The sequence below is a fragment of the Sturnira hondurensis genome, unplaced genomic scaffold (assembly GCF_014824575.4).
Source record: "Sturnira hondurensis isolate 20B ecotype Veracruz unplaced genomic scaffold, ASM1482457v3 Scaffold0019428, whole genome shotgun sequence".
NCBI lineage: Eukaryota > Metazoa > Chordata > Mammalia > Chiroptera > Phyllostomidae > Sturnira > Sturnira hondurensis.
Genome location: NW_028092059.1, coordinates 10,439,951 through 10,467,902, shown reverse-complemented (window position 1 = coordinate 10,467,902; position 27,952 = coordinate 10,439,951). Strand labels below are relative to the sequence as shown.

At 38.7% G+C, this 27,952-nt stretch overlaps 1 protein-coding gene across 2 annotated transcripts in view; it reads left to right on the top strand.

Annotated features, from left to right (window-relative positions):
* The window catches only part of GPD2 (glycerol-3-phosphate dehydrogenase 2), a 140,150-nt gene that overhangs the window by 27,114 nt on the left and 85,084 nt on the right, over positions 1–27,952 (top strand). For both annotated transcript variants that reach the window (XM_037027808.1, XM_037027810.1), the window contains exons 2-3: positions 3,406–3,515; positions 22,817–22,988. In XM_037027808.1, the coding sequence (XP_036883703.1) occupies positions 3,414–3,515; positions 22,817–22,988 (274 nt within the window). In that variant the 5' untranslated portion in view covers positions 3,406–3,413. The remainder of the gene's footprint in view (positions 1–3,405; positions 3,516–22,816; positions 22,989–27,952) is intronic.

Here is a 27,952-nt window from a genome sequence, read left to right as displayed (position 1 = left end):
CTTTTTGTAATCATTGTGAAGTCTTTTCTCCTTATAATGGAGTGTCAATGGTTGTTAGTAGTCCACAGCATATGGTTTATTTTGGCCATATGTAGGTTTTAAATTTCTTTCAACATTAAAACAAAGTTCTTACATTTTGTGGCAGAAGGTTGCCAGTACATTTTTGTCAGAGGATTTTTCACTGCCTTAGTGAGACCCTAGTCAAGGGGCATTGGGTGAGTTTTCAGAATAGAACTTTCTATGGGGGGTAACAGAAACACATGGTGTGGCTTTTGGGAAGAAGTTGCCTTTTGAGAACAAAGGCAGGACAGAACTACCCTGTGCTTAAGAGCGTGGACTAAGTTGTGGTTTTGTCACTTCCTAGGGAGTGATGCTGGGCAAATCCCCTGTTGCCTCTTCTATGAAATTCTGATGTAATGTTGATGTGAGCTGATATGTATAAAGAATGAAAAGCATGGTACTTATTATATTAGCCAATACTCAGTAAATGGCAAATATTATCATTATAACAGTAATCGTTGTCATCGTCATCATCACCATGATAGGAGAGCCAGGTCAAATTGACTGATTCTGTGCTTCTGTTTTTTAATTACCTGTGAGTGTGATTTACTCATTACAGCTAGCTAGATGATCTTATGGATGAATTTGATCACAATAGAAATTCCCTAAGTATCGGTTATTTTATGAAATAACTGTAAAGAGAAACTATTGATTATAGTCAATATTATTGCTAACTTTGCAAAATAATATATTAATGCAGTTTTTTGTTAGTATTAGTGGCTCATTGAGAAATCCCATGAAAATATCCCCCTTAGCAAGTTTTGGTTCAAGACAAATAAAATTTAAGCAATATAATTAGGTGGCAAGGAATACAGGAACCTAGACAACTGGAAAAACTACCTCCAAACTTAACAGGCTGAGTGAACGCCTTTGTTGAAAGATTTTCATTGACTGTGTTATATGACATCCCTCAGTTGGCTGTTGATGTGTGGTATCCTTTCTGAGGTCATAAATGACATTATCAAGACAGGAGCAGTGATACTGAGCTAAAGTCAATCAGCTACAAAACACATCCAAGGGAACATCAGGCCGTCTGTGTGGGGAGGGCAGATGGATTGTTTAGGTATTTACTGGGTCTCTATTCTCTGTCCTTAATTGTCAGAGGAACCCAGTTAGCCCGGAGATAGCACACTATCAACTCTGGGCCGCCAGGGTTTCTTTTGTGCCATAGGAACTCATTTGAGCATTTATAGTTGGTGCTCAAGGAATGGTGATGGTTAGCTGTAACAAATGGGTGCCTTCCAAATAGGCTAAGTTGTGGTTTTTATTGTCAGAGCAACATTGGACATTAGGTCTTTTTTTAAAAAATAATTTTTTATTTCTCTTTTTAAAGATTTTTATTTATTTATGTATCTTTAGAGGGGAAGGAGAGAGGGAGAGAAACATCAATGTATGGTTGCCTTTCTTGCGTCCCCTGCTGGGAGTTGGCCTGCAGGGAACCGGCCTGCAACCCAGGAATGTGCCCTGACTGGGAATTGAACCTCGATCCACTGGTTCGCAGGCCTGTGCTCAATCCACTGAGCTACACCAGCCAGGACGACATTAGGGTTTTTTTATGGTTGACTGAATGATGAATAGAAGCTCCTATACCAACTGTTTTGCATAATTTGGGGGTGAGAGGATGGTTGATAGACAAAGGGGACACTCAAGAACAGAACTCTGGTAGGGCTCAGTGGGCTGAGTATAGGCTGCAAACCAAAGGGTTGCCATTTGGGTTCCCAGTGGGGCACATGCCTGGGTTGCAGGCCAGGTCCCTGTTAGGGGGCATGGGAGAGGCAACCATACATTGATGTTTCTCACCTTCTCCTTCTCCCTCCCTTCCCCCCTCTGTAAAAGTAAATAAATAAAATCTTTAAAAAAGAGAGAGAGAAGAGACCTCCAGCCACAGAGAACAGATGCATGTGAAATATTTTTCTGGTGAGAATCTTAATAAAGATGAGTTTTAGAATTTAGGAGTTTGTCAGAAGGAATGAGATCAGAGTAAAAATAAAGTTTTAGGAAATGCCAACTTTTATTTTAGTATATAATTTAAAGTATTCCAAAATAAATTTTCTGCAGGATTGTGGTTACCAACTGCACTGTAGTTCTTTGTTTAAGGACCCAAACATTTGAGGTGTCATAGTTTACATTGAGATACTATAAGTTCTTTACTATACATGGGTTAAAACTGACTTCATGGTAAATACTTTCTTAAGTTATGAAATATCTGTAGAGTTATCAGGGGTATTGTCCAGACAGGTCAGACCTCCACTCATTCAGGAAAATAGGAGAGAGACTTCCCTGAAAGGTGCGGGTGTTCCAGCTGTAATTGTGAATGAAAGTCTTAGGCGGGTACTACTGGCTGTAGGTTAGAATGTTTTTCGGTGATCACACAGTGTTATCTTTTTTTGTTTAGCAGAATAAAAGCTAGCTAGAGGTGTTCTGATGAAATTTTCATTTTTATGCTCTTTTTTGGTTTCTGAAAAGTAAAGAACATTTAAGTCTTCAAAAAACTTTAAACATTTTATGAGTCTAATAGTAGAAATAATTTTTTTAAAGGTGGGAAGAAATACAGTCAAGAGCTAACACCAACGCAAGATTTTAGAAATATACAGTGAGCACAAGAGTATTTGGTCTGTAGTGTTTTCCCTTGAAATTGTGGTGTCATGCAACTCTGGCTAGAGATAACTTTTTTTTAAAGTTTATTCAGTGAAAGGAAGTGTAGCAGTGTTAAACTGGCACTTTGAGAAAGGACCAAGGCATGGTTTCCTTTGACTTTTTGTCTGTGAAGAGTGGATTCTTAGAGAGATGGAAATGTGAGTGTGTGGGCCTTGAGCTATAGTAAGAACTTCATTAGGAAGGGGAAACACACTCAGGAAGGGAGTTGTACCATGATTTGAATTAAACACTTGCCAAAGGACCTGAAGCAGGCGTGACTGACTGTTCATTGTCGTGCTGAGTGGTAGAAGACGTCCACCCATTCTCCTTGTGGAGCGGATTAGCGGCTGAACAAATCTGCGAGGACAGCATGCAGTTCTGTCAAATATACAATGACATTTCTTTTCACAGCTCTCTTGACTCTGTACTATCTGAATATCCCCTGTGTCCCTTAATTTGGTTTTCTTTCTTTAATTCCTGTTGGAAAGTTACTTTTGTATAGTCAACTCCCATGTCTAGGATTTTTTTGTTTATTGTTTTTGAATGGTAATATTCAAATAGGCATGTTAGTAACTTCCTTATTTTATATTTTCTTTCTAGTTTAACACAGTTTCATTACCTGTACAGTCTTTTTTTATTATTGGGACTGTTAATGCAATAAAAATCCTAATTAACTTTTTGTCTCCCCCCCCCCCCCACCTTTTTCAGGCTAAGAAATGGCATTTAAAAAGGCAGTGAAAGGGACTATTCTTGCTGGAGGAGGTGCTCTTGCAACTGTCCTAGGCCTCTCTCAGTTTGCTCATTACAGAAGGAAGCAAGTAAGTAATGGTGTATGTATTTAATATACTGTAAACTTTAATCTGTTAAAGAACAATGTGGGGAAGGCCTCATGGACATGGACAGCAGGGTGGTGATTACAGGCAGAGGGAGGTACAAGGGGACTAAATGGTAATGGAAAAAATAATATGGATTAGATGTTAAAAAAACAATGTGGGTGAGCATGTGTACACTCATGATTTTATTAGAAACTGTCAGCTTGATGTGAAAGACACTAATTTAAAATTCTGCCTTAATCATGTCTGAGAATTGTGTGTATCCCATTTTTTCAAAGTTAATTTATCAGAAAGCATTATGTAATTTAGCCTCTGTTTTGGCTTTTTGGTTTTAAAAGACTGCTTCATTTCCAAGTGCCAGGGTTTGTTCATTTAGACTTTCCTTGTTTAATTCTTGCACATGTCTGGGTACTCTCTATGTCTCTGCCAGAAGTTTGTCTTATTAGAGGGTAGGCAGCTGAGAAAGGAAATGGGAAAGAAAGAGCCTATGTAAGAGGCCCTACTTTGAATCTTCATTTTGTTTTTAAATGCTTAGTTATGTGGTATTACTTTATATTTGGTAAAATTTGTATGGGAAAATCATGAAAATGAGATTGGCATGAAGTTTCCAAATAATTTAAAGTGCTGAGTTTATTTTCATTTTATTTTTCTTTGGAGAAAAAAGGCACTATAACCATGCCTTCCCATAGTTCAAATTAATGCCAGGGAAATAATTTTGGTGAATAGTTTTGTGTTTTCAGGCTTGAAATGCTGGTAGCCACCTCCCTAGTCAGTGTAAGTCTCCCCATGATGTAAGGGCATTTTGTGATACCAGCTGGGTGGTACATTTCCGAAGCAAAGATGGTGGTGAAGGAAATTGGGTAGTTATTTATAGCTGGATCATCTATGAACTACTGATTTTCTGCATTTTTGTGAAAACCTTTAAGCCATGGTTGTCTTGCACTGCTGGTCTTGGTGGTTTTGGGATACTAGGCGGTGGAGCCAGCCACACTCTCGGAGTCCCATGTCCTGAGTGGGAAATACTACTTCAAATACACATGCTAGGAAGAATCAATTCTCTGGTTTATGGGTTTTTTTTTAAAGCTGATTTTAGTGCTTCCTCCTATAATGGGCAATATTGAACAGGTTCTGTTAGTCTTTTTCATTCTTAACTATGATCATGTTAAATAAAGGTTTATCCAGGTGTATATGCTTCAGTTATTATTAATTGGCTAACTTGTTATGGAAGTTGTCTTTACTTGATAATGCACATTCTTTTAAAATGTTGTCTTGGTTCCTTAAAAGTGAAGGTGAAAAGATGTTACTTCTGCTGAGGCTGTTTCAGAAGAGCAGTTAGGTTTAGGACTTGGGCTTTAATGGACTAGATTACTTCTGCCAGCCCTGACCAGTGCTGTCGGTAACGACACTGGAAAATGCCAGTGCAGAGGTAGTGACATTTAATATGATGAGGTGCTGCTAAATTTGTGCGTGGTTTATGTCTTTTTAACCACAGTAGGGCATGTTCTACCTCGAGCTTATAATTTAACTTTCTTCTTTTTTTCTTTTTAGTGTTTGCTTTCTCTTTAATCTCAAAGAACAGAATAAACAGTTGATACTTTATCCATTCAGTCTAGTTAGAAGTGAGTTTTAGTCAGTATAATCAGGGCAAGCAAGAGTCTGTTGATTTCTGGGACATTTTGTCATTTTCTCCTTCCTACATTAGACATCCCGACCACCCTAATAGACAAAATGAAACAGATACCAGCAGTTTGAGTCATTTATCATTTCAAGCTGACAAGGGTTTTTGAGAAAAATCATCATAGGCATATTCAGTCAATGAGTTGCATAAGATATGCATCCAAGTGTGTGCATTCTTTTGCGGTAATTCCTGTATCTGTAAGCCATTGCTATCAGCATATTTGGGGTAGCAGGTTGAGATGTAGACATAGTGATTGGCAAAAAAAAAAAAAGTCTGGGGGAGGCGCAAGAGGGGAAAAGGAGACCAACTCGTATGAGCCATTGATGTAAAATGACCACAGGCCTCAGCTGTCTACTCTCAGAAAATATCTGCCAATCAGAACCATTCTGGGAAGGGGATTTCCTGACTTCAATAGTCAAGAAAAATCTGCCCCTTGATATACTCATTATTTGGCTGAGATTTATTAGAAGCATGGCCTTAAATGTGACTAGGCATGCTTCATTTTTTAAAACAGAAAAAGCTAATACTTTATAGTATTATTAGCTGGTGTTTATATATTTTTTCCAGTTTTCTAGGATGATTCTGGCCGACAAATTACCCTCTTTTAAGAGTGAGTCGGTGTTGAAAGCCCAAGATGCTGATGTATGAGAGAGCCATCTCCTGGCTTTAAGTTCAGGCACATTTTGGTGGCCTTTCTATATCTGCAGCTCTGTCCCCCTGGCCCCTAGCTTGGGCTCATTTGATATCTCCAGTACAAAGCTTCCTTCCTAAAATACAGACGGGGGTTGCATCCTAAATACAAACAAGTTGATTCTAAAAGTTGATCAATTGTTAAAGCACTTTTGATGATGGGGTAGTTTTGTAAGTGTTTGGGCACCAAATTAGCTTACAGTTTGCAAGGGAGAATATAGAAGGGAAACCATCATATGTACTTTTCTTTTGATTAATTAAACAGAAAGCACAATTAAATTGGATAAGATGTGGTCCACTTACATTTTACTCAGTTGCTTGAATAGGTGAGAAAATAGAGATACTTGTGGAGATGCTGACAATTCTGGGGGCAGGTTGGGGTTTAGGGGTGATAGCAAAAATTTTATTGTCTCACTTTATTTTGTAGTACTTCCTTCATTATGAGCACATTGTTTACATTTATATTACGTGTTTTAAAGGTGAATAGTGTCCATTGTTGACCCAAGTGAAGCCTAGAGATTTTTATTTCTTTTGTGATAAATGAAGTCAGATTTAGAAGGGATAAAGATGATGGCCTAAGGAGAGCACTGTTACTGTCATTATTGTACACATTTTTGGAGCTAGGCAAACTAAATCTCCACTTCAAGTGCAGAAGCTGGTAGGGGAAGGAGGTGAATGTCGGCTGAGTTTTGACTGTGTCCACCTGCAGGGGAGGAGGTTTGTGGCTTCAATGCATCCCCAGTCACAGGCCCACTTTAGTTTTGTATGTAGGGGTTTTTTGAGGGGTCTTGAAGAGGCTTTCTGTTAATTTCAGCCCCCCTTTTATTTCCTTACCCACAAGTAGGTGACTAAGTTTTGTTTCCACAAAGTTTCCACAAAGGCTTCTTGATTTTTCCTATGCCCAGACCAGCCATGTGTCGAGGGGCAGAGGCTGAGTATAGGGGTACACATCCTACCTCTGACTTAAGTCCCACCAGGAATGTAGCAAGCAAACAGCTTCTGTAGCGGTGGGCACATTTTCAGGAGCAAGGTGTTTGTCACCTCCTATTTATTATAGGTCTGTTTAATAATATAGTTTTAATGGGAAAGGCCTTAGAAGACACTTAATCTTCCTCTCAGGACAGGATGCTCTTCTTGTGATTCCTTAATATCTAGTGAGAGAAAAGTTTTATTTCATGGGACACCCTTTTTTCCTAATCTGAGCTGATAAGAGAATGGAGTAGTAGATGGAGAGGGTCGTTTACATCAAGAGAGAGGGCCTTGGGTATTTTTAAGTCAGTAAACAACCTTCGTGAAGGGCAGAGTAGAGGGTGTTAAAGTCAGGGCTACATGAGGTTCCTCAGGGGGGTTTCTCTGGAAGAAGAATGGGGTTGGCTGGAGGGGGCCGGAAATGGTCAGGAGGGAAATGGGAGCAACACTAGGGTGGCAGTGCTGAGATTTAACTGAAGGGTGCCCTAAGCTTTTGTCTTTTTGTAATAGACCAAAGGCATTTTTTTTTTGAAAATTAAAAAAAACGCACACACAAAAACCAAACCTCACCATTTATTTCATACCTTCAAGGCCCTAACTGGAAACACTGGTGTGATAGTGTGGGTTTCTTTTCAATCCATTGGTATGGTCAATGTAGCAAATATCTATTTTAGGTCTGAGGGTGGGCCCTCTCACCTAACACAAGTTAGGTTTATTCCTTCCATTACCCACTGTGAAGGTGTAGTGGGCTTTTGTGAGCTGACTTTGAGGTGGAACCTGAGAACCACTGAGAGCTTTCTCAAAGCCCGGATGTGGAGGAAAGTCTTTTTCTGTTTTTTTTTTTTTTGTGTGCTGGACATAGGCAGGAAGTGGGCTTTGGAGTATGGAAATCAAGGTCTCCTTTCAGTGTGGAGAGTGATATTATTAGGATCAAGGAATTGAGAGATTCCATTGATTATGTTTTATTCCTGAGCAAAAAGACAGAAAACACAAGAGTGTGATCTTTAAAGCCGTCTTTGCAGGCCACCTCTATCTAACACCTAGCTCTACTTCTTAAGAATTAAGTGACTGTGGGCAAATTTCTAAAACTCTCTCAGCTTCATTTGCCCCTATTGGTAAAACAAGGAGAAGAATGGCCAGCAAGTCTGTGGTAGATTCTGTGACTTTAAGTGGAATAATGCATAAGGAAACTAATTTTGCTATAGGATAATTGGTATATGTAACAGTTAAGATTTGAGAATATCATGCTAAGTGAAATAAGTCAGATGGAAAAGGACAAGAGCCATGTGATTTCTCTCATATGTGGGATGTAAAACAGAGAGCAACAAATGAATAAAACAAACTTATAGACGCAGACAACAGCATGGAGTTTGCCAGAGGGTAAGAGGGGTGGGGGGGTCGAAGAGGATAAAGGGGGTCAACTATATGGAGACAGAAGGAGACTAGACTTTGGGTGGTGAACACACAATGCAATATATAGGTGACAGATTATAGAATTGTACACTTGGAATTTAAGTTATTAACCAATCAATATCACCCCAATAACTTTAGCTTTTTAAAAAGTTACGTTCCTATGGCATCTCATTATGTTATAACAAAATGAAATTATTTAAGAACCTGCTGTACTTCCCCCATAGTGTTGTGGAAGAGCATTAAAATTAAAGCCTGGAAGAGTTTCTGGAACATAGTAAGCTTTCAAAAATGATTAGCTATTGTTAGATTCCCAGATTACATGAATATGAAGTGTGGTGTATTTGGCAACAGAGTTGTTCTTGTCACTGGAGATTCTTGCATTCAGAGACACCCTGTTAAGACTGAGGTTAGTAGCAAGTGGTATGTTCTTCATCTGAGGTTGCTGGAGAATGGCTAGAAAACAGTTTTTCTGGAAACACCCTTCTGTTTCTCTTCTCCTTGTGTTCTGATCTGAAGGTGAGCCAATAACAAGGTGGACAGTCCCAGTTACTGACTTAAATTCTTATTGTAAGTCATAAATTTCTTGAAGTTTCTACTGTTTTTTTATTTTTATTTAGGCTTATATGAGTTATGGTAGACTTGATTATCGGCTGATATGTTCCTAAAAAGTTATGTGAATATAGTATTTTTTTGTAAATTAAGTGCTACATAGTACAGTGCTATTTATCAAAATTATATGGTGAACCATTTAAAGAACAAACATTTTTTTAAAAGCTCTAACATTTTTTGGTAAATCAGAGTTTTCATATATCATTTTAGCTTGAATTACAATGCAATTAAAATTATTCTTTCTTAAAGTCAGTGATATAGTAACAGTTACTAATAACAGGATCTTTATGCTTTGCAAATTAGTCTTTCACTTTGTAAGAGAATAAGAGCTAGCAAGTCAGTGCACTTTGAATGATTTACAAAACACTATAGTTCACCTTCATGTATTAATCAAGGGGATATAAGAATGATAGTGATGATGTGTTAGATGACTTGAATTATAGGTGAACCTATGCTACTTCTGTTATTAATATCATCAAAACCTGTGAGGAAAAACATTCATGCTAATGAGAGGCAAAGTAATGAATGAATAATTAAAATTCATAGGAATTTTGAGGACATTATTTTAATTTCAGTCTCTTTCTCCCTCTCAAAACATTCTTTGTAAGAGAGTAATGAACCAGGGCCTTTTGATTGGTAGTATCAATGATGCAACCCAAAATATTGGCAAAGCAACCAAAAAATAGAATGATCATATCTAATCACAGTAAGATGTACTTTCGGGTTTATTTTAATAGATCCCCAGATGAAAAGATATTTAGCTTCCTGAATGTGTCTTTTATAGAAATGTAGCCGGGTTTTGGTGAGCTTGTTATTGTGCACAGCTTATGAAAGTTTTTAGAGCTCTAGTTTCTTTATAAGGTAAGGTTAATGTCACTTCATTCCCCGGCTCTTTCCCCTGCCTAGCACTAAGTCAGTATTTAGAAACCAGTGATCATAGCACCTGACACATAGTGGATTTTTAGTATCTATTGTATTTCTTACCCTTTCCATGACATAAGATACAAAAACTTGAAATAGACCTCACCTTGGTAGGCATGATAAAAAAGATACATCACCAGATTTCTTTAAACAGCTGAGCTTTGGGTTGACATTATGTTACTTAGGTTAACTGCTGGACAGAGACACTGGTAGATGTTAGAGGAACTTGAAGTTCAGATGAGTGTTGAGAGAAGAGAAACCAGTATCATAAGCATAACCCCAAATGCTGGTGAGGATGTGAAGCGATAGGAACTCTCCTTTAGTGCTCGTGGGGATGTTTAGTTTCTCACAAAACTAAACATATTCTTAATGTATAATTTGGCCATCATGCTCATTGATATTTACCCAAAGGAGCTGAAGATTTATGTCCACAAAAAAACCTGCACGTAGATGTTTATAGCAGCTTTGTTTATAATTTCCAAAACTTGGAAGCAATCAAGATACTCTTCAGTAGGTGAATGGGTAAGTAAACTAAACTGTGGTATGTACAAACAATGGAATTATTTTTCAGTGCTAAAAAGAAATGAATTGTCAAGCCATGAAAAGTCATGGAGAAACTTGAAATGCATTTTACTAATGCATATTACTAAGTGAAGAAAGTTACTATGAAAAAGCTACCTGCTGAATGATTGTAACTATGTGACATGTAGAAAAGGCAAAACTCTGGAGACAGTAAAAAAAATTCGGTGGTTTCCAGGAGGTGGGAGTGTGTCCGGGGAGATGAACAGGCAGAGCACTGAGGATTTCTAGGGCAGGGGAACTACTCTGTGTGATATTATAATGCTGGATACATATCATTATGTATTTGTCCCAGCCCACAGAATGTGTACCACCAAGAGTGAACCCTTAAGGAAACTGTCAACTTTCAGTGATTGTGTTGTGTCAATATTCCATAGGTTTCATCTTTGGTAAAAAATACACCACACTGGTGACTGATGTTGACAGTGGCCGGGCTGTGCATGTGTGGGGGAAGAGGTACATGGGAAATCTCTGGATTTTCCTCTCAATTTTATTGTAAACATAAAACTGCTTTAAAATAAATAAAGCCTTTAAAAGATAAAAATAAATACATGCTTAAAATCTTAAGCATAGCATCTGGAACATGATATCAATTAAAGAAATTTAAATTCTAAAAATTTCACTTTTTATCTTTGAGTAAAACTCTATTTTTTGAACACAGTATCTTTAAGGATTTAACTTCAGTTATGAATATTCTTCTGATTCCTAAGCTAAAGCATATCTGTGGGTTTGAAAGCAGTATAACTTACCTTGAGCACTGAGGTAACTGAAATTATTATGTGACACATTTGCTTACCAGATTGCTTTTAACTTTGTGAGTCAATTCAGGCTACCAGACTTGTTTGTTCTCTCTGAGTAAATAATCTTTCATCGCCAGAGGCATTTTTCATAGGTTCATAAACAGCCTTTCTCTTAAAAAAAAAAACAACAACTTACAAAGTACTGTAGTACTGTAATAGCAGCCATTCTTAAACAGTCTTCATTTTTGTTGATTTTATGTTTCGGTAGAAACTACATCATTAGATGCCATCTGAAGAATATATATTTAGGAGGAGAGAGGTCTAGAGATGGAAGAATAGGGTTCTTCGTTCCACTTGCCAGCTTAAAGTGCAGTCAGCATCACTTGTGGGAAATATGAAGGTAGATATATCTCTGCTGTATCTTTTAGAGCTTTTACCTTTTAGAGCTTTATCTCTGTGGATTTATTTTTATGTAAACAATGAGGACTCATTCATCACAGGAAGATTCCAAACCCTGTATAACTGCATACAAAGCAGGCGAGTTGTGAATCTTGGATTTTAGTGCTAAGTACATCTCATATTTGTGTATTTAGTGGAGTGAGCTAATTGGTGTAATAAACAACTCCCGAAGTTCAGTGGCTAATCGCAAAGATTTATTTCTTGCCCATGTTACAGTTCAGTGTGAAAAGGTTGGGGACTTGTTCCTTGCGGTTACTGTATACAGGAACCTATGTCCTTTATTCTAGTGGCTGTGCCATGTTATAGGGCCTTTTGACCTGTTGGACCATTTCCAGCCAGTTGTAAGGGAGCTGGGGAATGTGGTCCAGTAGTGTTCCCTAGAAGAAGAGAAAAGGTTTTGTTAAGCATCCAGCCATTACATCTGTGTCCTGGCTTTAGTTTCAAGTGTAGTTGACGAACAAGCTACATTTCTTTTGGTGTGAGTTTTAAGAATTTATGCCAAAGATTCCTTAATTCATTTATTTCTCTTATTTAGAACCCCATGCACAGATTCCTGGAAGAACTGGTGTTTTTTCCTCCTTGAAATACAACCAAATATGTTGAGGCTGTGTCTGATATCTAAAGCTTGATGAAGATTCTGAATACACTGTGTTTTCGATAAGGCCAGTTGAAACTATTCTTAACCATGCTATATGGTTGACTGTTTCTTCAGAGGCATGCTTCATCAAAGCACTAAAATTATGCCGACAGAGTTGGAAATGTTCTTTGAAGAGCATCCTATCATCTTCCTTATAATTTTGGTTTTTGTTTAACACTTAGCTCCCAAAGTGGGGCCATGGCAATATCTTCGAGTTCTAACTCACACCAGGCCTTCGAGGAGTTTGTGATGCTATTTTATTGCTGGCATACAAAACCCGCGAGGTTAACTGTATTGCTGTAGGTCACACAGTGAGTCAACGGCTGAGCTATGATTAGCGTTGACAGCTGGTGAGCTTCTCGGCTGTTGCTAACTGAGCAACACTGACATTCATTTTGATTTGACATTGCATTTCATTTTCAACTATTTATTCATTTTAAGGCCTCTTTAAGAAACTTTGTGGGGATATTGTAGAACTGAGGAAACTTTCTATAAATGCTTCAGACAGAGTCCTTTAGCTTTTCTCTCTTCATCTCCCTGCTTAATAGTTACGTTGTGTTTATGTTAGGAAGGCTTCCTCTAGGTAGAGTTTTGCAAATTAAGAGGAAAACAGATGCTTTAAGATAAGTTAGGCAATGTTAATTTTACTCACTTATTTTATAATTTGTGATTTTTCAACAAAGATGATTTTAGATCTAATTATAAACTTGTGAGTACAAACTAGAAAAGTTTTAAATATGTATACATTTGACGAAGTATTTCACAGAGAAGTGGAAAGTGTTCATCACACATTTGACCACAAACTATTTTGAGCATAAGGTTAACATGTAGCCTGCGGCCATCTGGATTGCTTGGAAACAGTCATTTGACTCACTGGGTCAGCATTTTACTCACCTGAGAGGACTCTGGGAAGAGTGAACCTTCTTTAGTTCTGTACCTGCTTCCATGCGTATTCGGTTTTTAAGGAGAAGAGCTATTTCTTGGAACCTTGGTTGTCAGCTTCACTGTGCAGTGTGGCTGGCTGTGGACTAGGCAGGGTCCCCAGGACTTGTGATCACACTGGCTGCCATCGACACCTTCCTGCATTGGTGGTGTCAGAGAGGAGAGTGGGTCACGGGGCCCAGGTGACCTACTCATATAGGCAAAGGTAACCTAGCAGAGGTGAGGACGTGTGATTTAGGTCAAACCTGGGCTTGAAGTATGATTCTCTGTCACTTGCCCAAGGAAGCACAAAACTCTTTCCTTGCTGGTCAAAGGATGTATTTTTGTGGTAAATTTTTTTTAATCCTTACTTGAGAACACATTCATTGACGTTGGAGATAGAGAAAGGAAGAGAGAGAGAGAAAAAAAAATGTCCATGTGAGAGAGAAACATCAACTGGTTGCCTCCTGTATGCCCCTGACTGGGCTGGAACCTGCAACCTAGGTGTGTGCCCTGACTGGGACTCAAACTTACATCCTTTAGGAGCAGGGGTGTCCAACCTTTTGGTGTCTCTGGGCTATACTAGAAGAGGAGGAGTTGTTTGGACCACTCATTAAATGCACAAGCACTAACGAAAGCAAAGAGATATCAAAGTTTTAAGTGAATTCGCAATTTTGTGTTCAGCTGCATTCATAGCCATCCTGGGCGGTGGGTTGAACACCCCTGGGCAAGATGACATGCCAACTAACTGAGCTACCTGGTCAGGGCCCTTCTGTGGCAATGTGGTACCTAAAGGAGCTAACACAGTAGAGTGTGTGGTCTAGCAGCAATCACGCAGGTGGCAGTTCTTGTGTCCTCCCTCAGGCTCCCTATCCAGACCTTCTGGTTCAGACCTCAGGCTCCCTATCCAGACCTTCTGATTCAGACTTCAGGTTCCCTATCCAGACCTTCTGGTTCAGACCTCAGGCTCCCTATCCAGACCTTCTGATTCAGACCTCAGGCTCCCTATCCAGACCTTCTGGTTCAGACCTCAGGCTCCCTATCCAGACCTTCTGGTTCAGACCTCAGGCTCCCTATCCAGACCTTCTGATTCTCAGTTTTGGAGTTGAAGAATGATAGCAGGTGTAGACACTTCCAAACACTGATTCATATCTTTAAAATCCTTAATTGGAAACCAATGACACATATTCCTTAAACCTCAAGTTATGTAGTCTGTTGTGATGTAAATTTATTTAAAGTAGAGTTAGGCAGAGCCACATGACTTTCCTTATTTTTCAGCTATAAAACGTTTCTTAACGACATGTTACTATTATAAAAACAGTTTCTCTGTGATTTCTCAGAGACTTCGGTCACTTAAGGGTTGGATGGCCTCTTCCAGGTGAGCTAGAGCTCTGTTCTCAGCCACCCTGGAAAGATGAATGTGTCTTGTTTCTCTTTCCTGGCCCCAGCCTACTCATTTGCACCCCTTCTATGGAGTAATCATGGGTGCATCACCAGGTATGTTTACATGGAGAAATGCTGCTTACTGTCATGTAATTATAAAGAAAAAAATTGTTGTTTAGAGTAACAAAGTAACTCAGAAGGTAAAGGCCATTAAAATATTTTAAGATTCACTATAAGGAGATGATTGTTGCATTTACTTTCCAGAGATATACAGTCTATTTCAGTGTCAACAAAACACAAAGCAATTTCCCTTAAATTTAACAGTTCCATTATCAGTATGTGATTAAATCACATAACATGGGAGAGAGACATAGTTTTGCATTATGTAGTGATTTGCATGAAACCCTACTTTATACTCCAGTTATCACTCTACATGATTACAGGACAACCTGGCTGTTAATTGCCTGTGGTCTTTAAATATGCACTCCTTTCAGAAATAGACACTAATTATTAGATCTTATTTTTGGTCTCACCCCAAGTTGCAAATGTCTAGGAATTTGTTGTTGTTGTTTTAATTTGCAAGTCTAATGGTGTACAGACATAGTGAAGCCGGTCTCACTCGGAGTCCTGTGTTCTGGGATATAAACTCTCACAGATTATGAATGTGGCTCTCAATTTTATGTCAGTGTTCAGTGTGTCAGTCTCTTAACAAAAGCTCTGTGCTTTCTATCAGAATGCTGGAGGAATTTTATCTTTTTAAAATGTATACAAAAATTTGCTTCCAAGTTAATAACAACTATTTTCTCATAGTCCATAATATAATCATAAATAACATCAAAATAATATTAAATATTATGTATTCTTCTATTGATCCAAGATAAGAATTTATTGTTTGGGACCTGTGGTTGGAACTGTGCTAGGGAAAAGGCAGTTTGCTTTGCCTGGGGCTCTCCTTTCCTCCCGCATCAATGGCGGAATGAGGAAATGCGTTCTGAATCAGGTGGTGCTGGGCCTGTCCTGTCTGCACGCCAGGGTTGGCCAACTTCTGTGCCTACTGGGGCCAGACTGGTGATATCAAGCCAGAGAAGGGGAATGCTGGTCTAATAAGAACACACAAGTCCTACCTAAGGGGAGTTCAGTTTCAGCAGACTTATCTCAGAAATCTTAATTTTTATGTGAAATAGCAATTTTTAAATATTGAGTGTGTAGTCATATTTTTAAGAAAGTGATGTGCTAATTCGCTAGTATGACTTTTTCTTTTAACCCGTGGTAGTCCACTTCATTTATAGTTTATTGTCACCCAGCTAATGCCTCTTCGTCTATCTTGACCTGATGTAGCTATAATGTTTAGGAAACATTCTCCAGTTTGGGTTGGGGGTACCTCCTGTGGCTCCTGTAGTATCTTCTCTATCTTAAATCCAGCGGTTAAGCAATATTATACTTTCCTTCTTATCTTTTTGATTGTCCGCCATTGTATAGATTTTTTGAGGACCTTCAATACGCACTGATTGAATGAATGACAGTAGGTAAGATGTCTTCTCAGGACACACGAGAGGGTTTTGGTCTGTCAGGTGATTTTGCACAGGTTGCTTTTCCAAGACTCCTCCCAGAATCTCTGGGTCAGTCCTTGAATGGAGCTTATCCCCCAGATTCCTGTTGGATCCTGCTCCTTCAGAAGAAGGAGGGTGAGTCCAGGGCAGTTCGGGGAAGATTTGGAGCACAGAGGCCTCTGAGACCGTGCTGTTACTGCTACTGCTTTATTGTTCCCACTTTCTCTTCGGTTCCCCTCCGTCAGCATGTTCTCGGGAAGGTAGAGTGCAGATGTGTTTGTGACTCAAAGCCATATGAAGCCAAAGTGAGTTTCTTGTCATAATTAGAAGTAGGGCCTAAGGCTGTTTATTCCCTCTAAAATAAACTTGGTGCTTAGCTTCTCAGTTGCAACACTTCCCAGCTTTTATGAGAAAAATAAACAAAAATAAAATGTTATTTTAAATGGAGTGTCAGAAATTAAATAAATTACCCTCAATAGTGTCGTATATTTAAAAAAAATTGTTTGGAAGGACTGTTCAGCAAACCCTCCACGACAAAACCATACCAAAAAATAAACCAAAAAAACTTTCTGCATTTGGCAACTGGTGATAACTCATCCTATTATAACTATTTAGTCTTTTCCTTAATTTTTTTTCTCAGATTATATGTAGAGTCAGTATGGTGTAGCAATGTAAAAGTCTCTGTGGCCAGACTGTGTAAGTTCAATTCCCAGTTCTACCATATACCAAATGTATAAGCAGGGGCCAGTTGCTTAACTTCTCTTCTGTTTACTTCTTCTGTAAAAATGAAGACCAGAAAGCCCTGGCTGGTGTAGCTCAGTGGATTGAGCACGGGCCTGTGAACTACATGATCGAGGTTCAATTCCCAGTCAGGGCACATGCCTGGGTTGCAGGCCAGTTCCCAGCAGGAGACTCACAAGAAGCAACCATACATTGATATTTCTCTCCTTCTCTCCTTCCCTTCCCCCCTAAAGATAAATAAATAAATAAATCCATTAAAAAAATGGAGACCAGAGCAGTACCTAGTTCATGGGGTGATTGTGAGGGTTAAATGAGTAGAAAAAAGTAAAACCTTTATAATAGTACCTGATACATAATGATAATGACTATATACAAATAGTCATTTGTATCAATTCCCCCTTTATAATATACAATTCTGTGAGTTTTCACAGTACCTATAGTTATATAACCACTACCACAGTCAAGATACAGAAACATTTCTGTCAACCTCAAAAATTCTCTTTTCCTCTTTGTAGTCAATCTTCACCTTCCCCAACACCCAAAACCTGTCAATCATTGATCTGTTTTCTGATTCCATACATTCGCTTTTATAGAATATCATAAAAACAGAATCATACCAAATGTCGGCTTCTGAGTCAAGCTTCTTTCACTTGGCACGGGGATTGGTAAACTTTTCAGTAAAGGGCCAGGTATTAAAGTGTTAGGCCTGCAGGCCGTATAGTCTCTGTTGATACTCATTCGACTATTACAGTCATGGACTATATGAATGATTGGGCGTGATTGTGTTTGAATAAAACTTTATTAAAACAGGTGGCAGCTAAATTTGGGTGGAAAACCGTAATTTGCTGCCATGATTTAGCATAATGAATATGAAATACATTCATGTTTCATCTCTCCAAGTAGTTTGTTCCTTTTATTGTTAATTATTACTGCATTGTATAGATGTATGATAGTTTGTTTAGTCAGTAGAAGGATGTTTGAGATTTTCTTAGTTTTTGGCAATTATAAATAAAGCCACTATAAACATGTGCCTGTGGGTTTTTGTATTAATACAGGTTTTCATTTCTCTTGAGTAATTACTAGGAGGAGAGTTGCTGGGTTGCATAGTAAATGTATGTTTCTCTTTATGAAAAACTCCCAGACTTTTCCTAAATGGCTCTATCACTTTGTGTTTCTGCCAGCAATGTGGGAGAGTTCCAGTTATGTTGGTCCCACGCTGGCACTGGTACTGTCTGCTCTAAAGGACTGTGAAGAACCTTAGAAAGTAGTTCATAAAGAAAGAAAGAGATGAGCTGGTTGAAAGTGCAAGAATTTAGNCGGTAAAGGGCCAGGTATTAAAGTGTTAGGCCTGCAGGCCGTATAGTCTCTGTTGATACTCATTCGACTATTACAGTCATGGACTATATGAATGATTGGGCGTGATTGTGTTTGAATAAAACTTTATTAAAACAGGTGGCAGCTAAATTTGGGTGGAAAACCGTAATTTGCTGCCATGATTTAGCATAATGAATATGAAATGCATTCATGTTTCATCTCTCCAAGTAGTTTGTTCCTTTTATTGTTAATTATTACTGCATTGTATAGATGTATGATAGTTTGTTTAGTCAGTAGAAGGATGTTTGAGATTTTCTTAGTTTTTGGCAATTATAAATAAAGCCACTATAAACATGTGCCTGTGGGTTTTTGTATTAATACAGGTTTTCATTTCTCTTGAGTAATTACTAGGAGGAGAGTTGCTGGGTTGCATAGTAAATGTATGGTTCTCTTTATGAAAAACTCCCAGACTTTTCCGAAATGGCTCTATCACTTTGTGTTTCTGCCAGCAATGTGCGAGAGTTCCAGCTATGTTGGAGCCACGCTGGCACTGGTACTGTCTGCTCTAAAGGACTGTGAAGAACCTTAGAAAGTAGAGTAAAGGCCCTGGCTGGTGTAGCTCAGTGGATTGAGCGCGGGCCTGCGAACCAGAGGATCATGGTTCGATTCCTAGTCAGGTCACATGCCTGGGTTGCAGGCTGGTTCCCTGCAGGCCAACTCCCAGCAGGGGACGCACGAAAGGCAACCATACATTGATGTTTCTCTCCCTCTCTCCTTCCCCTCTAAAAGATAAATAAATAAATAAAATCTAAAAAAAAAAGAAAGTAGAGTAAAGATGCTTCACATTAACTTAAGTTGGAAGCTCTTGAAGGGTTTTACACGTGGAGGCAACGCTAGACGGTTTTTAAAATAATTGCCTCAGCTGCAGTGTAGATATGACTTGGAAGGAGGCATGGCAGGTGTGTGAAGACCTGTAAGAGGGTATGATATTAGTATAGGGGAAAGGGAGGATATCTTGGCTTGAAAGGTGGCGGTGAAGATTAAGTGACTAGATGTGAGAATTTTTTAAGAGATGGACTTGGTAGAAATCAGTGATTCATCATACACAGGACTTGAGAAAGTGGTACAAGCAACTGGATGAATAATTTTACCTTTACTGAGATGTTGTGTAACATTGACAGGAAAAAAAGTTTGGGGAGATAAAGTCATCAGTGCAGTTTTGAGATATGTGTGAGACATCCAAATGGAGGTACCAAATAGGTAGTTTGATATGTGGTTCTGGAATAGGGTAAAAAATTGGAAATCAGCCTGGTGTAAAAGATGTCTGACGATATGGAGGTCGAAGAGATTCTCTAGAGAGAGTCTTTAGTGATCTGAGAACAGTGACTGGGACAGATCCAAGAGGAACCTCAGTGTTTAAGGCTAGGCAGTAGAGGACTGTCCAAAGGAAAATAGAAGAGACACATAGAGACGGGTGGGGAAAAGGTTAAAAGGAGGGAGGGAAGGAGGGAGGAGGAAGAGGAGGAGAAGAAAGGAGAAGAGAGAGAGAATGAATGAGAATCTCAGCTTAGAAGGCTGTCTCCCAGATGCCTAGGTAAGGAACAGTTTTGTGTGTGCTAAGATGCAACTAAAATAAGGGGTGGAATGTGCTCATGGGATTTAACACCGTAGTGGACATGAGCCAATTTTGGTGGTGGTGGTGGTGCCAGTATGTATGAGAAAATTGAGATTAGATTGAGCTGAGGAGTGAGTAGGAGGTGCAGCAGTAATAAAAAGACAAGAATGTGCAGGGATTTCAAGAATTTTTAGGGTGAATGTTTGAAACGTAAGTTGAAAAGGTGTTCTTGGTTATTAAGATAAGTTAGAGTGTGCCGGTGAGACGGGCGAGGCAGGGGATGAAGACAGAAAATCAGTGTGGTCAATGGAATGCGGTACCCACAGGCATGGGAGATGCCCATCAATGAGATCTGGCATTCTTGCTGAAGATGTTCAGCCAAGTGTAGTATTGTAGTTAGGACCTGATAGCAGAGAAGAATACGGGGCTTTCAGTATTACCAAGTTCTATTGAGGTATATCATAATGCATTTATTTTTCAAGTATTCATAGAAAACTTACCAAACAATAAATGTCAAATACTTTGGATGTGTGAAAATGCAGTGGCAGTTCATTCACTTGTCAGTCTCATGTCCACGTCCTACCTGTCTGTCACGGCCCCAAATCCTGTCCTGCCCTCATCTGCTTTTTGTAGATAGACACACACATTTATATAAATATCTTTCTCATCGAACAACTGAAAGTTGTTTCACTCTCCACAGCGTGTAACAGTTAAACTTATTTGTTTGTTCCCGTGAATGCATGCAAATGTGAACACAGGGAAATGGTTATTAGCAGATAATTGAAAGTTATGTAAGGCAGAATAATGTTTTTGTGGCTTGGCATGTGATTTAGTAGCCTAAAAAATTATGGTACCTGATTATAACCTTTTATTTTTATGATAATTAGTGAAACGTGCTGTGAAAGTTCCCTGTTATAGGCTATTAAGGAATCAACAACAGTAACTCTTTGGTGGCACTTTATAGTTGACCAACTGCTTTCATATCATTGCACCCTTCAGATGGGGGATAAATCAGAGATGAAGAGATAGGGGCATCGCATGGGCTTTATCCCATTTTACAAGTGAAGAAACGAAAGCCCAGAGAGGTAGAGGGTCCAAAGTCACATTACGGGTAAACAAGAGTGCTAAACTAGGACTCTCAGACCCAAATCTAGGTGTCTCTCAGTGTACTCTGTGGCTTCTAGATTCATTTTTGTAGAAATCCAATTGGCCTGATTATATTTAAATCTAACTGTAGGGAGGAATTTGGTTTATTTTATTTAAATGAATAAAAATCAGTTATGAGAACAATCTCTTGGTCAGTGCCAAGATCACCTTTCTCTGAGCAAGCTGTGGCTTTGTGGTTCAGAGCATCCTGTGTGCCCCTTACAACAGAATGGGAAAAAAACACTGCTACTTGGGCTTGTGTAGTTGTTGTGATTTAAAGAAAAGAAAATAGAAAAGATACGAGGTCTGTCCAAAAAAAGTACAGCCATTATTAGTATAACAAGAATGGTTTGGGCAACATTGATTAACCTGGCAGCCAAGGAGAGTGGACTGGAATGCATGTGCGTGAACAATGACGACTTCACTGTACTGGTCAGGGGGGCAACAGATTCCATTGAGTGAGCATGTGTACTGTCTTGCTGGCACATTCAAAATGACTGAGCAAGTAGAGCAAGGAATCTGCATCAAATTTTGTGTTAAGCCTGAACATTCTTCTGTGAAAACTATTGGGATGATTCAGGAGGCTGCAGCTGTGGGCAACTGGTGAATGGCAGCTTCATTGTGACCACAATGCACTACAATGCACGTGCTGATGCATCGCTTCTAATGCAGAGTTTTTTGGCAAAACGTTAAATCACCCAGGTGACTCAGCCCCGCCATAGCCCAGATTTGGTGCTTCTGGCTTTTCCCAAAACTAAAATCAACTTTAAAAGGGAAGAGATTTCAGACCACCAATGGGATTCAAGAAAATATGATGGGGCAGCTGATGGCGATTGGGAGCACTGTGTCTTCTTTGGGACTGAGGCGTCATTGTCTTATGCACAGTGTTTCTTGTATCTTGTATCTTCCATGCCTCTTTTTCATAGTCCTTGGCTGGATACTTTCCGGACAGGCCTCATATCTGTGGGTAATGAACTGTTAGAGCAGTGTTGACCAGCACTATTCAATATAGTGACTGATACTAGTGTTAGCATTTGGGGAAAAAACAGATGTTTATCTATTTTTCTAGGCTTTCGACTCTTAATTTCTGGCAAGTGCGTTATATTTTTTAAGACGAGCATTGTTTTGAATTTGGGCTGATAAGTTACATTCTAATGGAAGGTCGTTATTCTTAGGGGAACTATAGTGGCTTTAGTTACATTATTGTTAAAGCTTTCAAAGATCAAAGTAGTGTATATTAAATGTGTACAGTTTGTTACTTTATATTAAAACATTAAATGGGTAAATCTCTGACTAACATCTTTGAAAAATATTATTCTTATTGGCTTTAGTTAATTATTTAAACTTGTGTTAAAGAGATTTCTTTTTAATTGTACTGACTTAAATTTATGGACCTTCAATCTCTAGAATATATTTTTATCAGGGGAATTCAGGAATGAAGAACATACACTTTTAAGATATTTCAGAAAGTCATAAAATGCTTTTTACTTCTCCTTCCAAAATTTTAAAATGTTATTGGAGTGAACTGCTGCTACTGGATACAAACATTTCCTTATGTGTTCTATAAATTGTCTTAAACAGGTATTTGGTATTTGGGAATTGCCATACAATGTGGGAAATAATTAAATTTATCTGTATATGAAACCATAACAAGCAGCAGAGAGAGGTGAATCTGAAACCAAGTGTTCTAAGGTTCAATAGTTGTGATCCATGAAAAACACAAAACCCCAAAACGAAACACCTAGATTTCAACAACTCCCCCCCCCCCCCCCCCACACTGACACNCCCCCCCACAAGGCAGTCGGTTGTATAACTCCATGTGGACTGTGGTCTTCCTTAGCATTTCTCTTTCAGTGTGTTGTAAAATGCATTAAATCAGCATTCCAGATGGACAACTGAGAGTGTCCCCCTTTTCCGTCAGATGACCCTGGCCTATGTTGAAGCAGCCGAGTACATTTCAGAACCTGTCAACAGGGAGCCTCCTTCCAGAGAAGCTCAGCTACTGACTTTGCAAAACACGTCGGAATTCGATGTCCTTGTCATTGGAGGAGGAGCCACAGGGTGTGGCTGTGCGCTGGATGCTGTCACCAGAGGTAAGTGTCCCCCCCCCCCCCCAAGGTGGGTAAGTGTGCCGCAGATGGAGAAAGGCTTCATCTTGCTTCCCAGTGTAAGAACATGGTAGGCATGCTGTGCTAGTGCCCATGTTTCTCTCGTGGTTACTAACTTTCCATCCTTTGCGAAGCACCTTCAATTTTGTTTAATGTTCGTGCTTACACAATTTAACATTAAGTCTTTTATACACTTAAATGAATTCATTTAAAAAGGAAACTGTATTCCTCTGATTTTATGAATCTGATGTTTTTGTTAATTTTTTAGTACATAGTAAATGCATCTATATGAAATAAAAATATTTGTATATGATCTAAAATCTCATGTCAGTAAAGAGTAGGAAAATCTCATTAAAGTGAATTATTCTATTAAAATAGTTCCCTGCAGGATCATTTTCCCAGTGGGATTCAGTAAAAAATATATTTCTGTTTCCACTTATGTTCATGCTATGTACTGAAATGCAGAACAATTTTTAAAATCTCAATTCTGCAAATATTCGCCAAGTGCCTGTTGTATAGGCATGGCGATATGCAAGGCATTGCTTTTTCCCCTGTAACTCTTAAAATCACTTCTTCTGGTGAAATACAGATCACAGTCTGGGAGACTCCAGTCTGTGAATAAGAGACTGCCAACCTGCACTTCTCCCTCGGTCACTCTGTTAGCCAACATTAGGAAAGACGCGATCAAAAGTTCCATTTTTAAAAATGGAAACTTGACATGGAAAGCAAGAAATATTAGTATGGACCACCACCGCTGTTACATAAGATATATTTAATAAAATAATTTTTCCTGTGGTCTGTTTTTGTGGAATCACTCACACACATACACATACATATACACACGTGGGGCAAATAACCTAACTTCTCTAAGGTTCCGTATCTTCCAGTAAGGAAAAATACTTTCTGTCAGTGGTGTTGAGAGGGTTAAATGTGGTGTCCTGAAGAGGACTTGAAAACTGTTCTGTCACACAAATGTGATAGATAGTATTAGAGCTGTAATTACTAACATGAAGGCCGTTAGAACCAATGGTCCTGGACAAATAATGCTTCTTTGGTTTGTTTGGATCTGTCAGGAAGGAAAGAATTTGGACTCAGTATTTTAGGCACTCCCTAAGGTTCAGTATTTATTGCAGTTTCATGCTTAATGATAATTTGTTACCTAAAGTAATTCTTCTTAGACTGTTTTACTACTGCAGCCGTCCTAGATTTTGTTACCTTACATACTTGGTAGAACTTACTCTTACAGAAATGAATTAAATTTAAGATTTAGGTACATACCAAAAAATTGCCCGAGATTTACTATATTTGCACAGCACTCACACTTAAATTTTGGTCTATGTAGACTTCACAACCCAGGTCCCTTTGTCACTTCTCAATAATGGCAAACACAAAATATAGGCCCTGGAATTTTTTCTGTTGCCAGGAAGATCCCATTTTCATATAATTTTTTTGTCTCCATGGTTTGTAACTTGAGCCGGATTATTTTTGGACATCCTAAAGCAGGTGGGAAGAGTGATTGCAGTTACTTCAAGGTATTTGAACTCAACTCTTTCCCTGTAGGCCTGAGAAGGAGAGTGGAAAGAGAGGACATATTCCCAACATAATGGGGAGCCTTGTTTGGGACTACCCCAACTTGTGCCAGCGTGACCCCAGGAGTTAGAATTTACCAGTGACAATTTTCTATGTCAAGCAGGATCATTTTCCCAGTGGGGTTCAGTAAAAATATATTTCTGTTTCCACTTATGTTCATGCTACGTACTGAAATACATAACAACTTTTAAAATTTCAATTCTGCAAATATTCACCGAGTGCCTGTTGTGTAAGCATGGTGATGTGCAAGGCACTGCTTGAGAATACAAAGATAATTGTTATGGTTGGTGCCTTTAGCATGCTCACAGTTCTTTAGTTTGTGTTTGTGTAGCTGAATAACATTACAGAGACTGTGTAGATCTATCAAATTGGGGGTTGTGTACCGCTGCAAGGAATTTGGACTCAGTCTTTCAAAAAGTGTTGAGCATTATGGATGTATAAAAGCAAAGCTAATTGTATCGAAGACACTGGTCAGGAGAAAGAAAGCTGCTATTCAGCATAGGTAGAATTTTAATAGGCAAGCATTGCTGGCTGAAAGTGTTCCAGTCGGAAGGAACAGGCAGGAGGAGCGGTATGGAGGCAGTGCTTGTGGGAGACAGCGTCTTTCAACTCAGAGCATCCAGGTTGTGGAGGGTAGAAAGATAGAAGGGTGGACAGGCAGAACTTCAGGGAAAAGTCCTCTGGACCTGACTGAATACACCACTTTAAGATCTTAAAGAGAACGGAATGGATAGGCAATAAGGAAGAAGCAGGCATGGACATGTACTTTAAAGAGATCTAGGGACACAGTAGAATGGAGGTACCTTGATGGTATAGTAGGATGTAAAGAAGGGAGGTAATGCATGCATCCCTCCTTTTTCTTTTTAAAGATAGGAGCAATCTGAATATTTCTGCAGACTCAGAGATAAAAGCCTGTGCAAGAGAACTTTAATATGCAAGTAATAGAAGTCAGCATGTGAGACAATGTCTGGTAAAAACACAATGGGATACCAGAGATGTGTCTTAGCTTTGGCAGGGAGGTAAGAGACATTTCCTGGGCCAGAAACAAAGGGCAAAAGTTCTAAGATATAAAAGAGGAGGTTGTGACTGTGAACAGCTATGTTCTGCTTATAGGCAGGATACGGAACTTTGTACAAAAGGTTTAGAACTACCTTATGGAGAATGTGATAGGGTGTAGGGTTACTTCGTTGAGATCAGTAAATGTAAATTTGTTATCTACACAGGATATTTCTCTGTGTATGTGTGCGTGTGTCCCCATGTCAGTCCAGGATTGCTCAGCATGGAGACCGGAAAAAAAATGCACAGTTTGGTAGAGTGCAGAATTGAGGACTCACTCACTGTGTGCTGATGATAAGAGGAGAAAATGAGAAAAGAGTCTACGAAGGCAGAGGAAGTGTTAAAACAGAGACCTAGAGCTTTTGGCGGAGCTAAGGGGGGCTGGAAAGGCAGTTTCCCTTGAAGGGTTGGTGTTGTTGAAGGACTGAAAGAAGTGATAAGGCAAACACTGTTAAATGCCTTTTACTTCTTTTCTCCTTTTGAAAAGTCTCACCTATGCTCACGTTTGAGCACTTCCTAGATACATCCTTTTAAAAATACAAGACTATACTGTAGTTTTTGCAGTATTTCTTTAAGATATCAGTGTATTTAATCTTTACATATACATAATACACATTATTTTTAACGACTGCAAAATTAATTTTGCAAGAATATGGATGTTATTTTTAATGATTCTTTAGGCTGTTTCCAGTTTTACTTTTTCCGCCCTCTATTTAGAACAGTACTCTTTGGGAGCCAAGTACTGAATCAGCTCTGAGAGTACAGACTAAGAAGATAAGGTCTTGCCCTCAAAGACCTTATAATGTATCAATATTTGCTGGAAAAATGTATTTTTTTTTCCTTTGAGCAGTGAAGGACTTTCATTACTGATCAGGACATTAACTAGTTACTTAGCACATGATTGTGGGTAATAATAGTGATGATAATGATTTTAGAGACATAGGAATTTCTGGAGTCTGAATGTCGACCAGACTTTTAATTTTTATAGTTAGTAATAGCTAAGAAAATGATGTACTTCTAATCTCTTGGCATATTGATTGTTGTTTTTTAAAATAATTGGCTGCATGTGTTATTTCATATCTGGAATTACGATTTTTAAAAGGGATGGATGAACCTTGTATTTCTTTCTCTTTTTTTTTTGGTGGTAGGCCTCAGGGGGCAGCCTTATAATTAAAATGTATAGAGATGCTGAAGTTAATCTATATTTATCCCTTTATTACCATTTCTGATCATATCAGTAGCCCTCTGAAGTGTGAAATAATCACGGACATTTGGTTAATGAATTGTGCATTGTTGCTATTCATTCATGGAATTTGTTCTTTTATTATATTTGATGCTTCACTTAACAACAAATTTTGCTTTCTCTGCATTTGGTATGTTTTTACCAAATTATTCCTGATTGTATCCATTAATCTTTAGTCACATTTGACAAAAATAAATTACTGTGATCTTTTAAAGTTACCAGTAATAATTACATTTTTCAGGACATCAAAGTTTGGGGGGAACACTAGATGTTTAAGGGCGTGTATAAAAATGTTTTCACAAGCTTTTTGATAAAATACTAGGCCCCAGTGCAGTTTGGGTAATGGATACACAAAGTGTACAAGGAAGAGGAAAAAAGTCATCGAGTCTTCTTAATGAACATTTGTTTGCATTCCTACCATCTGCATTTTCTTGGCAATCAATTTTCATTTGGGAATAAATATTATTTTGTAAACATAATATGCACAATTCTCCTCACGTTCTCTTGCAGGTCTCTGGGATCAGTAGAAAATGTTTCATTGATTATTACCTCTGTGTCCAGTTCCTGGGTAGAAGCACTGCCTTAAAGCCCAGTGGTAGGCACTTTGCCCCCAAAGAGAGCTGGCATGCGGAGAAGCTGATAAATACATTCACTCTCTCGGCATTCTTCAAGGTGTTTTCCTTCAGTTCTTTTTGTTCTTGTATGTGACTTTACTTACGTATCGGGGATCACCTAATACAGTTTTGGTTTAAAATCTGATTTATAAACGTAACCTTTATGGTTTCTATTAAAATTCCAGAGAAGACTGCTTCTTGCTGGAGGAAAACATTAATTATCATTGTCTTGTTTAAAAATGTGTATATGCTTTTAGTTTATGAGTAGATCTGGCTAGCAGTTCCTGAATTCTCACTACAGGTCCTTCAAGTCTAAGGCAGTATATATAGCACAGTGATTAGGGACTTAGGTTATGGACTTAGAATGAAGTGGGATCAGATTTTGACTTTATCATTTACTAGCTTGTGACTTTCTGCATGTCTGTTAACCTTAACAGAGAGCCTCT